Source organism: Muscardinus avellanarius (genome assembly GCF_963383645.1).
Source record: "Muscardinus avellanarius genome assembly, chromosome: 14".
Taxonomy (NCBI): Eukaryota; Metazoa; Chordata; class Mammalia; order Rodentia; family Gliridae; genus Muscardinus; species Muscardinus avellanarius.
This window is the reverse complement of record NC_137800.1, coordinates 90,936,893-90,954,221: the sequence shown is the minus strand read 5'-3', so window position 1 is coordinate 90,954,221 and position 17,329 is coordinate 90,936,893. Positions and strand designations below refer to the sequence as shown.

General features: G+C 57.4%; 1 protein-coding gene across 1 annotated transcript; it reads right to left on the bottom strand.

Moving 5' to 3' along the window:
* Positions 1–31: 31 nt before the first annotated feature.
* On the bottom strand, positions 32–16,916 carry DEF6 (DEF6 guanine nucleotide exchange factor; the record flags this gene model as incomplete). Its single annotated transcript, XM_080710407.1, has 11 exons — positions 32–261; positions 386–476; positions 1,752–1,950; positions 2,016–2,182; positions 3,308–3,594; positions 3,799–3,907; positions 5,845–5,991; positions 6,063–6,299; positions 8,344–8,529; positions 8,916–9,056; positions 16,821–16,916. The coding sequence occupies 11 exons, from the start codon at positions 16,914–16,916 to the stop codon at positions 32–34; spliced, it is 1,890 nt and encodes a 629-aa protein (XP_080566533.1).
* Positions 16,917–17,329: the final 413 nt, after the last annotated feature.

The window sequence follows — 17,329 nt, the reverse complement described above, 5'->3', positions numbered from 1 at the left end:
CAAGTTGGCAGGAAGATGGGGCCAGGAGAGGCTAATTATCCGGCGCCGAATCCAGTAGCTCTTTCTGAGAAGCGGGAGCCTGGACGGGAGCCTCCTCCCCACCGCCGCTGGAGGACTTCTGCTGTTCACTGCTGATGGGTGAGGGGGTCCTACCATTCTTCTGGGATCCCCAGCGGGTCAGGCACCTCAGGGAGGAGTCGTGGCGGACGAGCGGAGGGGGCTGGAAGCCCATGAAGGAGCTGCTGGTGACGGGGCGCTTATCTGGCAGAGAGAAGGTGTGCGTGGGGGCAGAGGCGGCCTTCGGTGGCCCTGGAGATCTGGGCCATGCCTCTGCCCGCCCCTCTCCTCCCATCCCCAGGCACGCTCCAGAGGTCGCCCCGCTCACCCCCAGGCTCAATCGGGTGCATAAGCCTGTTCATCTGGACATTCCAGTGTTTCACGTTGGTGCTGGCCTGGCGCAGCTTCTGCTGGGCAGCCTGTGGGGGCGGCCGGTGCGGAAAGGGTCAGGTCCCCCTCACCACGACGGGGATCCGGGTCTTGATAGGGCCACTGCCTGGAGGGTCTGGGGGAGGCCACTGATCATCTCGCTAGAGATCCCAGTAGGTTCATGAAGAGTTAGGCATATGAACAGAGCTCACATCTCAGAGGGTATATAGACCCTAAAGGATTAGACTCAACCTATTCCGGCCGGGTGTGGTGGCACACATCTGTAATCCCAGTACTTGGGAGGGATCCTCCTTGAGAAGAGGGTCACAGGTTCAAGGCCAGCCCCAGCAATTTAGAGAGACTTTGCTTCAAATAAAAACCAAAAAGGGGTTAGGGGTATAGCTCAAAGGGATGGCCCTGGGTTCAATTACCTGTACAAAAAAAAAAAATTGTTTTTAAAGCCCTCTCCTAGCCGGGCGTGGTGGCGCACGCCTGTATTCCCGGCATTCGGGAGGCTGAGACAGGAGGATCCGAGTTCTTGGCCAGCCTCAGCTATGTAGTGAGGCCCTCTGCAACTCAGTGAGACCCTGTTTCAAAGTAAAGAATAAAAATAGGGCTGGGGGTGTAGCTTGGAGGTAGAATGCCCCTGGTTCCATCCCCAGTACTGCAAAAAAAAAAAAAAAAAAAAAAAAAAAAAAAAGCCCTCTCCTATGAAGATTTGTGCTCTAAGGAGTGAGGTCACGGTGCAGGGATGGCAAGGCAGGGGCTTGGATAGCAGGAGGAAAAATTCTGCCCAGATTAATAATTTTTTTTTCTGTGTGTGGTGCTGGGGATGGAACCCAGGGCCTCACACACGCTCAGAACATGCTCTGCCTCTGAGCTATACGACTCCAGCCCTTTTTATTTTTATTTATTTATTGGTACTGGGAGTTGAACACAGGGGCATTCTACCTCTGGTCCATAAGCCCAGTCCTTTTTTTTTATTTCAAAACAGGGTCTTGCTAAATTCCCGAGTCTGGCCTCCAACCTGCAAGCCTCCTGTCTGGGCCTCACAGCCTCCTGTCTGAGCCTCCTGTCGGTGGCTCACAGGCCTGGGCCACAGGCACCTGGCGCTTTTCATCTGATTTCGGGATGGGGTCCCAGTGCCCTGCATTGGCTGGGCCGCTGTCTCTCCTGGGATGGTCCTGCCTCTGCCTCCCAGCCCCTGGATTACAGGTGTGCCCGGCCACGGCCAGACATGCTAGCACTGTGTAAACAGGAGCAGGGAGGATCTTCCCCCTCTTTTTCCCGGCGTTCCTTCCTGGCGAGGGGGCGCAGCCGCTCACCTCCACGTCCTGGTCGGCGCGCTGCCGGTGCTGCCGCACCTGCTCCAGCTGCTGCCGCGCCCGCTGCAGGGAGCGGCTCTGCTGCGCCATCTCCTGCCGCAGCTCCTGCTGCTCCTGCTGCGCGCGCGCGATGGAGCGCTCCTGCTCCTCCTTCAGCTGCAGAAGCTGCTTCAGCCTCTCCTCCTCCTCCTGCAGCAGCCTGCGGGAGCACAGAGGTCCAGCGGGCGCCGGGCCAGCCCCGGGGACGGGAGGGCGGCGGCCTACCTGGTCTGGGCGAGGCGCACGGCCTCCTCCTCGCGCCGGGCCTTCACCTCCAGCTGCAGGGCCTCCTGCAGCCGCTGCTGCATCCCCTCCAGCTCCTCGATGCGCCGCCGCTGCCGGGCAGCCTCCTCCTCCTTCAGCTCCATCTCGGCCTGCATGGAGGCCCGGGCCTGCGGCGGGCCGGGTCAGCGGGGCGCAGGGCCCGCCCGCTTCCCGGGGCCCTCCGCCCTGGGGAAATCCGTTTGCCGGGGTCTCCTGATCCCAACCCTTTCTGGGTGCTTGACTGGGTCAGGCAGTAAAGGGACGCTCCAGGTTACTCTCTTCCTTTATATTTATTTACTCATCTTATGTATTTATTCACTCTGTATTGGGGGTTGAATCCAGGGGCCTTCTACCTCTGAATTACATCCCCAGGCATTTTTGTGTGTGTGCGCGGTATTGGGGATGGATCCCAGGGGCATTCTACCTCCGAGCCACACCCTCCAGCCCTATTTTTTATTCTTTATTTTGAAACAAGGTCTCACTAAGTTGCAGAGGGCCTCGCTAAGTTTATGAGGCCGGCGGCAAACCTGCCATCCTCCTGTCTCAGCCTGCCAAGTACTGGGATTACAAGTGTGCACCACCACGCCCGGCTTCTTTTCTTCTTTCTCTCTTTCCTACTACGGATTGAACTCAGGGGCATTTTATCTCTGAATTATACTCCTAGTCCTTTTTATTTATTTTTTTGGTGCTGGGAATGCAACCCAAGGGCATTGTACCTCTGAACTACACCTCCGGCCCTATTTTTTATTTTATTTTATTTTTTCCAGTACTGGGGATGGAACCCAGGGGCATTCTACCTCCGAGCTACAACCCCAGCCCTATTTTTTATTCTTTATTTTGAACCAGGGTCTCGCTGAGTTGCAAAGGGCCTAAGTAGTAGCTGAGGCTGTCCGAGAACCGTGATCCTCCGGTCTCAGCCTCCCAAATGCTGGGATTACGAGCGTGCGCCACCACTCCCGGCCGCCCTTTTTGTTTTTAAACAGGTCTCACTATCTTGCCGAGGGCCTCCTTGAGTTGCCATAACCCTCTCTCAAGCCAAGGGCTCTGTCTTCAACAAGGCCCTATTCCAAACTCCGCCTCGACACGCCCCCTCCGGCCCAGGCCCCGCCCACCTGGCCACAGACCCGCCCCGCTGCCTAGCCCCGCCCACCTGACCCAGCCCCGCCCCTCTGCCTAGCCCCGCCCACCTGACCCAGCCCCGCCCCTCTACCTAGCCCCGCCCACCGGGCCCTAGCCCCGCCCGCCCGCTGCACCTGCTCGGCCTCGCGCAGCTGGCTCTCCAGCGCCCGCTGCAGCTCCTGGTGCTGGCCGCGCCGGCGCTCCTCCTCCTCCTGCAGCCGCCGCAGCTCCTCCTCCTGCAGCTGGCGCTCGTCCTCCTCCTGCAGCTGGCGCTCGTCCTCCTCCTGCAGCTGCGGCGGGCGCCGCGGCTCCCCGCCCTGGGCCGCCCGGCGCCGCTCCCGCTGCTCGCGCCGCTTCTGCTGGAGGTCCCTGTGCAGCGACGTCTTGCCCTCGGCCTGCAGCCGGATCGCCGTCTGGATGGCTGCGGGGGGGGCACGCGGTCGCCCAGGGTCGCCCGGCTACTCCGCGGCTCCCAAGGACTGCCCTCTCCTCTGCTCTCTTGGTGTGGGTGCTGGGGACCGAACCCAGGGCCCGCGCACGCCAAGCCGGGCCCACCCCTGAGCGACTGCCCGCCGCACCCGCCTCCGGGGCTGGGCCGGCCGAGCCGAGGGCCCGCGGCGCTCACCCGCCGTCCACTCCTGGCGCTGGCGCGAGTCCGAGGCGCTCATCTCGTACGTGCGGCTCGCCGTCTTCACGCAGAACAGGCAGCGCTTGCCGTCGCGGTCCGGCAGCACCTGGGCAGGGCCGGGCGGGCCTGCGGGTCAGGCCGCTCGGCGCCTCCCCAGCCCGGGCTCCGGGGTCGAACCCAGGGGCATTCTCCTTCCAAGCTGTACACCCACCCAACCCTCTTTTATTTTAATTAATTAATTAATTTTGCGGTACTGGGAAGAGAACCCAGGAGCATCCTACCTCTGAGCTACTCCTCCAGCCCTCTTTTTTATTCCTTATGTTGAAACAGGGTCTCAATGAGTTGCAGAGGGCCTCACTGAGTAGCTGAGGCTGTCCACAACCCTGTGATCCTCCTGTCTCAGCCTCTCAAGCACTGGAATTACAAGTTTGCGCCACCAGGTCCGGCTTGATTTTTATGTTTTATTTTCAAAACAAGGTCTTGCTAAGTTGCTGAGGCTGTCCTCGAACCTGCTGTCCTCCTGTCTCAGCCCCACTCCCCAAGTACACCCCCCAAGTACTAGGACTGCAAGCATGGGCCACCATGCTGGGTTGGTACTAGTGTTTTTTTTTTTTGTTTTTTTTTGGTGGTACTGGGGGTGGAACCCAGAGGCTTTCTACCTCCGAGCTATACTCCCAGACCTTTTTATATTTTATTTGGAAACAGGGTCTCACTAAGTTGCTGAGAGCCTCACTAAGTAGCTGAGGCTGGCTTCAAACCCGTGCGATCCTCCTGTCTCAGCTTCCCAAGCGCGGGGATTACAAGCATGCGCCACCACGCCCAGCCTAGTGGGTTTTTTTAACTAATTAATTAATTTATTTATTTATTTTGTGGTACTGGGGTTCCTGGAAGCCCTTCTACCTCTGGGCTACGCTCCCAGACCTATTTTTTTATATATATATTTTTATTTGGAAACAGGGTCTCTTAAACCAGCAAGGCTGGCTTCGAACCTCCTGTCTCCGCCTCCCAAGCCCAGAGATTACAAGCGTGGCCACCTCGCCTGGCAGTGTTTTATTTGCATTTTGTGTTTTTTGTTTTGCAGTACTGGGGATGGAACCCAGGGGTATCCTACCTCCAAGCTACACTCCCAGCCCTATTTTTTATTCTTTTTACTTTGAAACAGGGTCTCACTGAGTGGGGGTGGGGGGCTCACTAAGTAGCTGAGGCTGTCCTCAACCCAAACCTCCTATCTCAGCCTCCAAGTACTGAGATTACAAGCGGGCGCCACCACGCCCCGCTTATTTGCATACTCATATCCACAGCTCCCATACTCCCTTGCCAGGCAGGGTGAGTAGCTTTAGAAAGGGACGGAAGCCTAGGAGGCCCAGGAACACAGCCAAGCCGGCTGCCTGCCCCTCACTGCAGAAGCAGAGTCCTGCCCAGCTCGGAGCTCCTTCCACTGACACCTATTCAGAGCCTAGGATAGCTACAATCATGGACGGTGGCACTGGGGATGTGGTGCCCACCTGTCATACCAGGGCCTGGGAGGCTGAGGCGGGAGGACCGCAGCTCGCTGCCAGCCTCGGCCACTTAGTGAGGCCCTCTGCATTTCAAAATCAAGAATAAAAATAGGGCTGAGGGTGTAGCTCAGAGGTAGAATGTCCCTGAGTTCAATCTCCAGTACTGCAAAATAAATAAATAAAACAGGGCCAGGGTGTAGTTCAGAGGTAGAGCCCCTAGGCTCAGTCTCCAGTACCACAGAAAGAAAGAAAGAAAGTAAGAAAGAAAGAAAGAAAGAAAGAAAGAAAGAAAGAAAGAAAGAAAGAAAGCAAGCAGAGCTGCTACGAGTGCTGATCTCGGCCACGTTCTCTGGCATCTCTAGCAGAATCCACATCACCCACTGGGGCGGTTCATTTGCAGGCTTGGTCAAGTCTCCGCGTATGATGGCGGTCAGGACGGCCTGCAGCCCGAGGTGGACTGGGGCTCGCTGATCTCACAGCAAGGGGCGTCTCCTCCCTTCTCGTCCTGGGGCGTCGGGGTCCCCGGCCTCTCCCGCGCCCTCACCTCCACGCAGCAGTGGGCGTCCAGCGGGATGGAGCCGCGTTTCTCCTTGCAATCTTCTCTCCCAAAGTAGCAGAGGCATCTGGGCTGCAGCTGGAACCAGCGCTCGGCCCAGTTCCTCCTCAGGTGGCCGCGCTTCCAGAGGTAGCCCTGCCGGCCGCAGGCGGGTCAGCGGCTCCCCGGCCGCCCGGCCGCCCCCCGACCCGTCCCGTGGGGCTGACCTGCTTCAGGACGTCCTGAATGAACTCCTGGTAGACCTCGCGGATGGCCGCGCTCAGGGTGTCCCGCCCCACGCCCCGCAGGCAGCGGCCCGAGTTGAAGAGCTGCAGGAACTGCCAGACGCTGAGGCCGCCCGCGGCCTGGGCGGCCGGGGCCTCCTGGGCCAGCAGCTCCTCCAGCTCGCCCAGGCCCGGCTCCAGGCTCATGCTCCCCAGGACCTTCTTGAGCAGGTATTCCACCTGGAGGGAAGGAGCAAAGCCTGCCCACCAACACCAGGGGGCGCTCCACCGCCTCCCAGGTCGGCGGGAAGACCAAAGGTAGCGCGGCCGGGAGGGGCCGGGACCTCCCACCAACCCAGCATCCTCTCCCCCTTCCCGACTCAGTCCCCCTTCTTACAACTTTTTATTATTTATTATTTATTTATTTAGGCACTAGGGATTGAACCCAAAGGCATTCAGCCTCCAACTTATACCCCTAGCCTGATTTTATTTTTATTTTATTTTTTGCAGTACTGGAAATGGAACCCAGGGGCATTCTACCTCCAAGCTACACCCCCAGTCCTATTTTTTATTCCCTATTTTGAAACAGAGTCTCACTGTGTTGCAGAGGGCCTCACTAGGTAGCTGAGGCTGTCCTGGAGCCACGACCCTCCTGTCTCAGCCTCCCGGATGCTGGGATTACAAGCGTGCACCACCAGGTCCGGCTGTGTTTTAGGCTTTCAAATACTGGGATTCTTTACTTCTCCAGGATTCTTCCAATTTTAAATTAAGGGCGATAAGAGCAGAGGACCAGAGGCCAGGCAGAGGCAGCTGCTCGCAGACACCACCAGAGGTGGTCCAAGAAGTCTGTCTTTTTAGGGGGCAAGGGGCCACTGGGGATGGAACCCAGGGCATTCTGCCTCCAAACTTCACCCCCAACCCTTTTTTATTTTTATTTTGAAACTGGATCTCACTAGGTTGATGAGAGTCTGGCGAACTCTCATCTAATCTCGCTTTGCAGATGATGAAACCAAGGCCCAGGGGGGAAGAGACTGCTCAAAGTCTCGCAGCAAACTGGGGACCGCCAGAATTCCCTCAGCATCTCCTGACTCTCCTTTGGAATTAGAATCCGACCCCGACCCTGGGAGCCTTCCCTGTGTGGGAGGCGGGGCTGGGGTGGGGAAGCAGGACAGGGGCAGGAAACGCAGTGAAGAGGAACAGGAAGTGGTGGCTGGGGTATATCCTGCCAGGCGGCTCGCGGGCGTGATCACAGCACAAGAGGCCCTTTAGCCACCTGGCGGGGGACCTGGCGCGGTGTCCTGTGCAGAGGGACGCGCATCCCGCTCCGCCCAGCAGCTTCTGGGGACAGTCTCTTTGGGACTCTCACCCTGCGCGACACTGGCCTTACTGTGGGCGTTAGTTTGGGCTCAGGCAGCTCCCCTGCTTCCCACAGACAGATGCAGTCAGACCGTTTTGTTTTTTTTTTTCTTTCTAGTTGTGCTGAGGATTGAACCCAGGTACATGCTATATCTGTGCCATATCCCAGACTTTTTATTTTTATATTTATTTATTTATTTATTTTGCAGTACTCTCTCTAAGCTGCGGAGAGCCTCACCACATAGCTGAGGCTGGCCCCAAACCTGTGACCCTACTGTCTCAGCCTCCCAAGTACTGGGATTATAGGCGTGTGCCACCATGTCTGGTTTCTATCTTTTTTTTTTTTTTTTCCTGGAGAGCCAGGGCCGACTCAGCTCGGGTCCCAGAGAGAGTACATCATGGGAGAAGAGGCCTGGGATCTGGCCCCTACCTCCTGGGCTCCCAGGAGGACCCAGCTGCAACAATTTAACAAGACCCCATTTCTTTTTTTTTTTTTTTTTTTTTTTTTTTTTTTTGCGGGTCTGGAGATGTAACCCAGAGGCATTTGACCTCCGAGCTACACCCACTGCCCAAGTTTTAATTCTTTTTTTTTTTTTTTTTGGTGGTCCTGGGGTTCCTGGAAGCCCTTCTACCTCCGGGCTACACTCCCAGACCTATTTTCACATTTTTATTTGGAAACAGGGTCTCCTAAGCCAGCGCGCGCGGCTGGCTTCGAACCTGCGCGGTCCTCCTGTCTCTGCCTCCCAAGCGCGGGGATGACAAGCGTGCGCCACCACGCCCGGCTAACAAGACCCCATTTCAAAATAAAAAATAAAATAGTGCTGGGGGTGTAGCTCAGAGGTCAAGTGCACCTGGGTTCAATCTCCACTACAAGAAGAAGACCTGGGCATGGTGTGGTGACCGGGCCCCTGGCCGGCCACCCACTCACCTCGTCGAGAACCATGATCAGCGGGTACCTGTCCTCCGACAGGAAGTTGAAGAGACACCAGAGGCGGAAGGCGTCCTGGTCGGAGAGCGCGCCGTTCCCGTTGCTGTCTGCACGGAAGTTCTTCTTGGCCGTCAGGGTCCAGCACAGCTCATCGAAGTGCTCCTTAACGAAAGCTCCCTCCTCCACCTGACAGCAGGCCTGCGGTCAGCGGCCGCCCCGTGCCCGCAGGCTCCGGCTGCGTTTCTCGGGTTGTGTCTCTAGCTCCCTGGTTCCCCGCCGGGCCACGTCCAGGGCTAAGTGCAGACGGAGTCCCTGCGCCGGTCACCAGGTGAACAGCTGCTTCTGCCCCGGCGCACCCACACCCGCCAAGTGCCCGGGCAGAAGCCCGGGTGCAGCCAGCGCCAGGAAGAGGAACTGGACGTCGCAGCAGGGAGCTGCTGGGGAGGATGGAGGTAGGATGGAGGGGGCACTGGCTGGAGAGAAATGGGCTCCCGGGGAGGGAGGCGTGCAGCAGCCAGGTGTCGGTGCCTGCCAGCTGGGAGGGAGGGGAGGTGCCCGCGAGCAAGGCCCACCTTGTCCAGGATGTATTTGTTGAGGTAGGGCATGTAGCCCTGGCTGGACACCGGGCCGTCGTCATCATCACGGAAGTGCTCCTCCAGGGCCACCGGGTCGTGTGGGATGTGCAGGACCGTGTACAGGTTGTGGGACAGCACCTGAGAGGAGCGGGCGCAGGTCTGCCTTCGGTACTCCTCCTCCACAAAGCTGGCCAGGAGACTGCACCCACTCTGCCCAGGCCCTGCGCTCAGGGCCACCCGTCCCAGTCTCCCGCTGAGCTCTCTGCCAGCCGTTCAGTGACATGAGAACTAAAACTGGGGCGTGGTGGGCACGCCTGTGATCTCAGCACTTGAGAGGCTGAGACAGGAGGCTCGCAGTTTGCAGACAGCCTCAGCTACTTAGTGAGGCCCTCCGCAACTTAGTGAGAGCCTGTCTCAAAATAAAGAATGAAAAATAAGTTGGGGGTGTAGCTCGGAGGTGGAATGCCCCTGGGCTCCATCCCCAGACCCGCAAAAAAAAAAAAAAAAAAAAAAAAAAAAGTAAAGAAAAGCTGTGAGTGAAACCTGGTGGGTGGGGCTCGCCTGGAATCCCAGTGATTAGGAGGCTGGGACAGGAGGATCGAAGGTTCGAGGCCAGCCTCAGCAACTTAGTGAGACTGTTTCGAAATGAAAAGTGCAAAGGGCTGGGTGTAGCTTGGAGGTAGACTGTCCCTGGGTTCCATCTGTGGGCGGAGGGCGGGGCTCTGTTGTAGGTGCCCGCCTGGGCGCAGACGCAGCACGTACATGGCTGGGCTCAATCCCCAGCACTGCCAGAAATAAAAAACGCAGCCAGATGACGCCCGTGAGCTACTGTTCTTACGAAATCTGCAGGAACAGCCACGGAAAGATCTGCACGTCGTGCCAGCTGGCGAAGGAAGCAAGGCCCAGATGAGACGTTTGTACAACTATACGTGTGCAAAGCTTCAGCTGAGTCACAGGAAACGGCTCCTCTCGCAGTTAAATGTTAGAAATTTCCTATGGTTCAACCTCACATGCTCATTTGTACATCGAAAAAATCGAAAAGACTCAGCAGAAGCTGAACAGGGACTCTTTCAACTCGGGAGCTAATCTGTGTGTGTGTGTGTGTGTGTGTGTGTGGTATTGGGGATTTAACCCAGAGGCATTCTACCTCCAAGCTACACCTCCTAGCCTATTTAATTTTTTAGTTGGAAACAGGGTCCTGCTAAGTTGCTTAGGGTCTTGTTAATGTAGCTGAGGCGGGCCCTGAACCCGCGATCCTCCCGTCTCAGCCTGCCAAATACTGGGGTTAACGGTATGCACCACCATGCCGGGCTCGTATGTTGTCTTTTAAAATTATTTTTATTTATTTATTTTTCAGTACTGGGGATGGAATCCAGGGGCATTCTACTTCTGAGCTACACTGCAAGCCCTAGTTTTTAGACTCTTTTATTTATTTTTGAGACAGGGTCTCACTGAGTTGCGGAGGGCCTCGCTAAGTAGCTGAGGCTGTCCGCGAACCGCGATCCTCCGGTCTCAGCCTCCGGAATGCTGGAATGACAAGCGTGCCCGCCACGCCGGGCTCATATATTGTCTTTATAACAAAAAATTTAAAACAGTAGAGATAAAACCAAAACAAAACAAATGCTGCCGCTGACCACTGTTATTAATTCTCCCTGTTATTAAGGTGCTCCTGAAAACATCCTTGTGCTGCCCCGTTTGTGAGGGCGATTCTGAGTGCCAGCTGCCCCAGGCGTCAGCAAAATGTCCCTGCACGCTGAACATTTCCCATTATATTCAGAGTAAAAGCTGGAGTCCTCCCAGAGGCCTCTGGGTCCTGGACCCGGCCCGCTGGCCTTCTCTCACTCCATCTCTCAGCAGCTACTCTGGCCGCCTTGGTGTTGCTCAGAATAGGCCAGAGCCGGGCGTGGTGCATGCCTGGAATGCAGGTACTTTGGAGGCTGAGACAGGAGGATTGCAGGTTTGCAGTCAGCCTTAGCTGCTTAGTGAGGACCTCTGCAACTTAGTGAGACTGTTTCAAAGCAAAGAATAAAGCTGGGCTGGTGGCGCACGCTTGTAATCCCAGCATTTGGGAGGCTGAGACAGGAGGATCGCTGTCAGCCTCAGCTACTTAGTGAGGCCCTCCGCAACTCAGTGAGACCCTGTTTCAAAGTAAAGAATTAAAAAATAGCAGGGCGTGGTGGCGCACGCTTGTCATCCCCACACTTGGGAGGCAGAGACAGGAGGTTCGTGCAGGTTTGAAGCCAGCCGCGCGCGCTGGCTTAGGAGACCCTGATTCCAAATAAAACTGTAAAAATAGGTCTGGGAGTGTAGCCCAGAGGTAGAAGGGCTTCCAGGAACCCCAGTACCACCACCAATAATAATAATAATAATAATAATAATAATAATAATAATAATAATAGGGCAAGGGGTGTAGTTCAGAGGTCAAATGCCCCTGGTTTCCATCCCCAGACCCGAAAAAAAAATAGGGGTGGGGGTGCAGAATGCTTCTGGGTTCAATTCCCAGTATTACAAATAAATAAATAAATAAATAACCAAGAATTTTGTTGTTATTGCTGGTACTGGGGATGGAACCCAGGGGCATTCTACCTCCGAGCTAAACCCCCCAGCCCTATTTTTTATACTTTATTTTGAAACAGGGTCTCACTGAGTTGCGGGGGGCCTCACTAAGGAGCTGAGGCTGGCCACAAACCACCACCCTCCAGTGTCAGCCTCCCGGATGCTGGGAGCGCAGGCGTGCGCCCACGCCCGGCTGGGTGGAGCCGTCTTGCTCTACGTGCTGCTGGGCCTGGCGCTCAGGGGCTGCTATCAGCCTATCAAGTGAATGCAATGTTTCCTGGAAAGAGACAGTCAGGCAGCCATGGCTGCCCCTCGCTGAGCAAGCCAGCGTCCCTGGCCTCAGTCCCCCTCTCTCTGCCAGGGCTAATGCTCAGGCCACCACAGACAGGACCCTCGTTCAGCAGCACAGTGCCCAGGGCTCCCCGCCCCGCTCCTTCCCTCCCCATCGCCATCCTCCCAGGCCCACTTAGCTGGTTTTCCTCCCTGGCCCTGTTCATGGGGTTCTGCAGAGGCCAGGCCAGAAGCTGTCAGGTGTCGGGGAGGGGCCTGCGGGGCTTCCTGTGGGTGAGGGTAGGGGCGGGGATTAGGGAGAGGGGTCTGTAGGAAGAAAATGCATTACAGGGGTGTGTCCCCTGCCCAAGCCTCGGCCCTGCAGGCGGGGCCCCTCACTGTCCTCCTTCAGGCAGGACACGGGCTCCTTGACCCTGCTCTGGCCCCAGCCCTGCCGCCATCTCTGCATCACACCTGAGTCACTTGGAGCCTCGCCCCACCCACGCCTGCTGACTCAGACTCGCCAGGGGTGTGGGGGGGTCAGGTGTCAGTATTTTTGGTAAGCTGCCTCTAGTCTCCCTCAGAGAGGACGCCCACAATCTCCCCAGCGCTGGGGCAGCCCCGACCACTGGGCCGGCAGCCACAGGTCTGCGGGGGCCTTATTTATCCACCCTTTCCTCTGGGGGCCTGGGCCAGGTTGGGGTTCATCTCTGGGGACCTGGGGTCTGCTAAACACTCAGGTGCAGAGGTAGGGGTGTGATAACTCAGGAAGGAGCTGGGCGTCCGGGTGCACGCAGAGAATCTGAGCTACGCAGGAGGTTAGGTAGAAGGGTTGCAAGTTCAAAGCCAGCCTGGGCACCTTAGCAAGAGTTCTGTGGTCCCCATCTCCAGGATCCTGGAGCCCTAGCTGGCCAGAGCAGATGCAGATCAGGTGTCTGGGGGATTCCTAAGAGCATCCAAGGAGGACTTCACAATGACCACTTCTCTCCCCTTAATGGACTACAGACTCTGAATGAGTCTGGGTTCCTAGGGATCTTTTAAAAGTCAGATCATAGCCGGGCGTGGTGGTGCACGCTTGTCATCCCAGCATTCGGGAGGCTGAGACCAGAGGATGGCGGTTCCGGACAGCCTCAGCTACTTAGTGAGGCCCTCTGCAACTCAGTGAGACCCGGTTTCAAAATAAAGAATAAAAAATAGGGCAGGGGGTGTAGCTCGGAGGTCGAATGCCCCTGGGTTCCATCCCCAGACCCGCAAAAGAAAAAAAGAAAAAAAAGTCAGATCATTTTAAGAGTTACTGAGTATGGGCGGGGCGTGGTGACACATGCCTGTAATTCCAGTACTGTACTCGTAGACTGAAACAGGAGGTTCACAGGTTCAAGGACAGCCTCAGCAACTTAGCAAAACTCTCAGCAATCTAGCAAGACCCTGTTTCTAAACAAACAAACAACAACAACAACAAAATATTTTTAAAGGGCTGGGGTATATCTTGGAGGTAGAATACCTCTGGGTTCAATCCCAGTATCACCTCCAAAACTCACACACACACACACACACACAATAAATGAAACAATACAAAAACACACCAGAGTTACTGAATGACCTTTAGGGCACTGGAGCATAACTAAGACGTGAGGTTTTACAAGGTGGGCTCTCTGGCTTAGCTGCGTAACCTACTGATAGCAAGAGGGCGGGAGGGGTTGTGTGAGCAGCTGAAGAGAGGCCGGGACGAGAGCAGGGTGAGGCCGCACTGAGTGTTGGTTTCACCTACTCGGCTTGGTTTTACTTGTTTAATTTGGTACCTGGGATTGAACCCCAGGGGCATTCTGCCTCTGAGCTACGCCCCTGCCCAATTTTATTTTTTATTTGGCAACAGAGTCTCACTAAGTTGCAGAGGACCTCACTACAGTAATCGCTGAGGCTGGCCGCGAACCTGTGATCCTCTTGTCTCAGCCTTTCAAGTACTGGGATTACAAGCGCATGCCTCCGTGCCCGCTGGGAAACTGGAGGCTCTGCGACAGGCAGTCACCCAGCGGGGAGCGGTAGAGGTCCCAGGTTCGAGTCGTGTACTCTGTATAGTACTAAATCGCCTTCCTGCAGCCTCGCCCGTGGAGGCCGAGCTGGGGATCCTGTCCAGCAGATCTCTGTTTTAACTTCTCTTCCACCAAGGAGCAGGAGGCTGTCCCTTTGCAGAGGAGGCCGAGCCGGAAGCTCAGGACCTTCAGTGGTGAGCCTTCCCTGGGCGCCAGCAGGAGGCCCGCACGCCTGTCTAGGGGGGCTGGGACCTGCTGCCTCCTGGACCCTCCCTGAGCCTGACACCCACTGCTTGCCCGCAGCGCACCCCCCATTGCCTGAGGCGGGTGTGGCCAGCAGTAGAGATGGGAGGCTCCTCATCCCCCCGGTCTACAAAGGGGGCTCTGGGGACAGAATAGTCCTGGCCCCCACTCTGCGCCCGGTCTAGGTCTAACCTGGGCAGAAGCATCATGTGCTGGTGGTATTCCCTGCTCTTGAGCCAGCTAATGAAAGCCATTGTACTTTCTGCAAGAATCTGGAGAGGGGAAGACATCTGGTTTCTCCCCTCAAGCCTTCCTTTAGGGGGAAAATATTCCCGACTCCTGGGGCTCTTCTCGGGATTTGCTGGGTCCCCCGCCCCAGGACAGCGAAGGCAGTCCTGCTGCCAGCACTTGGGGGAGACCTGGTGCCCACACATGGACCGACCTTCCCCTGGTGGTAGGAGGGTCCTGCCGGGTCCCCACTGTGGGTGCTGAGGATAGGGACAGTTTTTGTAAGAATAAACTATCGGGCGTGGTGGCGCATGCTTGTAATCCCAGCATTCGGGAGGCTGAGACCGGAGCATCGCGGTTCCCAGACAGCCTCAGCTACTTAGCGAGGCCCTTTGCAACTCAGTGAGACCCTGTTTCAAAATAAAGAATAAAAAACAGGGCAGGGGGTGTAGCTCGGAGGTCGAATGCCCCGGGGTTCCATCCCCAGAACAGCAAAGGAAGAAGAAGAAAGAAGAAAGAAGGAAGAGGAGGAGGAGGAGGAGGAGGAGGAGGAGGAGGAGGAGGAGGAGGAACAGCCGCCAGCCTGAGCCTCCTGCGGTGGGTGGCTTCCCTTTGGTCTTCCTCTGCCACCTGACCACCTCTCCATCACCTCTCCCCACGCCCCATCCACGCTCACTGCTGCCTTCCATCAAGCATCCACACTGCAGGCCGGGGTGGGGAACTGCCCTTCCTCCCACGCGGGGCCTGGCCACTTGTGCCCCTCCACCTGGCCCTGAGACTCCCTCTGCCAAGCCAGGTGCCCAGAGAGGTCAGCTTCCCGACAGGGAGAGGTGGAAGCGCCCAGGCTCTACCTGAGGCGTGAAGGGAGGAGTCTCAGGGTCTCTAGGACCAGGCGCCTCGCCTCCGTAGAGAGCCTGGGCTGCGGGGCGGGCCCAGCGGCCCAGCACGGAGTGGCACTAGAAAACAGGAAGCCCCGGGGCTGCCCGCCCTGTGCGAGGGACGCAGAGCGCCCGCAAAGGTCACAGGGACCACGGAGGTGGACAGCGATGCCTGGGGAGCAAGAAGCCAGGGGGTTGACTGTCCTGGCAAGACACAACTGCAGAACGGGGTGGGCGTGGGCCGGTTTCTGCAGAGATGGTGCTGGACCTAGTTCTTTTCCATCCAGCCAGAGGAACCGACTAGATGACACGACCTATAGTGACAGGGACTGAACGCAGGGCATGGGAGGCACACCTGTAGTCCCAGGACTTAGGGGGATGAGACAGGGCACTACGGCTTTGAGGCTAGCATGAGCAACTTAGTGAGGCCCGCAGCAACTTAGTAAGACCTCCAGCAACTTAGTGAGGCCCTGTTTCACACAGCAACTTAACGAGACCCTGTTTTGAAATAAAAAATAAAGCCAGGCATGATGGCGCATGCTTGTAATCCCAGTACTCGGGAGGCTGAGACAGGAGAATCACAGGTTGCAGCCAGCCTCAGCAACCTAGTGAAACCCTATTTTAAAATTAAAATTAAAAAATGGGGCTGGGGGTATAGCTCGGAGGCAGAATACCCCTGGGTTCCATCCCCAGTACCACAAAACAAACAAATAAATAAATAACATAGGGCTGGGATGTGGCCCAGAGGTAAAATGCCCCAGGGTTCCATCCCTAATACCAAAACAAAACAACAAACAAAACCCCCCAGAGACTTAAGAAACACCTGGCCTGTTGAGAGGTGCTCCCAGGTGACCAAAGGTGGAGCCTCCTCCTGGGAAGAGCAGAAAGCCCTGTCTGAGGGATAGTTTGGAGGACAGAACCAGGGCAGGGCATTCAAGTCCAACAATGCGGGGTAGGGATGGAGGCTCACTAGGAGTGGAGGTGGAGGCTGCGCCCTGGTGGGGAGCGCGATCGAGGCCCAGCCTCCGCACACAGCCTCACTGGTACACTCATGGGGAGGGAGTGCCGAGGCCACCACACGGCCCTCTCCCCGTGTCCCAGTTGGTTGCAGCCGTCTAGGGCCTTGCTTCCTCCCCACTAAGGAGAGCGGGGAAGGGGTCACTAACCCAGGACTTTGCCTCCCCAGAGCCATCCAGAGCCTCCCAGACCCTGGGCTGTAGGGCACTCAGGCTGGGGCTCTGCCTGGGCATGGATCCCACCCCCTCCCACCCAAGGCTCAAGGCTGGGCTGGTGTGGACGGGCTGCAGGAGGTCAGCAGTGCCTCCCCTGCGCTGTCCCCGCGGCGTCGGGCTGGGGCAGCCTGCTATGGAACGGGCGGCCCTTTCTGCCTCTCGCAGCTGCAGAGGAAGCGACCGACAGGTACTGGCTGTCTCTCCCGGAGAAGAGAAGCCGGGAGGACCTGGCAGGCAGCAGCGTGCCCCGGCATGACTCTGGAGGGCGGGTGCTCAGCACACATCTGGGAGGCGCCCGCTCAGGGCTCAGGGTCCTCACCTGGCGGGGTCAGCTCTGGACCACGGCTCTGTCCGCACTTTGCGGGCCGCGTAGCCTCCGTCACCCCAGGCAGGCCCGGGCGCTGGAGGGCTGGGTGCCCGGTAGCAGAGCAGCATCCACTGACCCCAGACCGGCCGGCGGCTCACCTTGAGCTGGGACTTGGACACCTTGCCGCTCTTCTCCACGTCCAGCGCGGTGAAGGCGTACCAGATGGACTTAAGCAGTTCCCGGCGCAGGGCCATGGCTGAGGCGCGCGCCCGGCCCAGGGGCGGCTCTTAACACCCAGATCCGGTTTCAGGAAATGCAAACGGCTGCGGAGACCGCAGGGCCCTGGCGTGCAGCGAGGGCTCCACCTGCCTGCTCAGCTCGGCCACGCTCCCCGCGTGGACATCGGCCTTGCTCTGTGGCCTGGCTCCTCAGGTGTGTGTGTGGGGCTTTTAGAAGCCTCTTGGGCCCGGAGCCTTCCAGAACCTTCCTGGATCCCAGAGGCAGCTTGCAGGAGGAAGGAGAAAGCCCACCGTGGCGATGGAGCCACATTTGGGTGGGTGCACGTGCTAAGTCAGGGACCTCCCCGAGCAGCTTCCTCTTGGTAAAGCAAACACCAGGCCGCGGGGCTGTGAGGGTCAACTGGGACTGAAGCACACTGGCGGGTGAG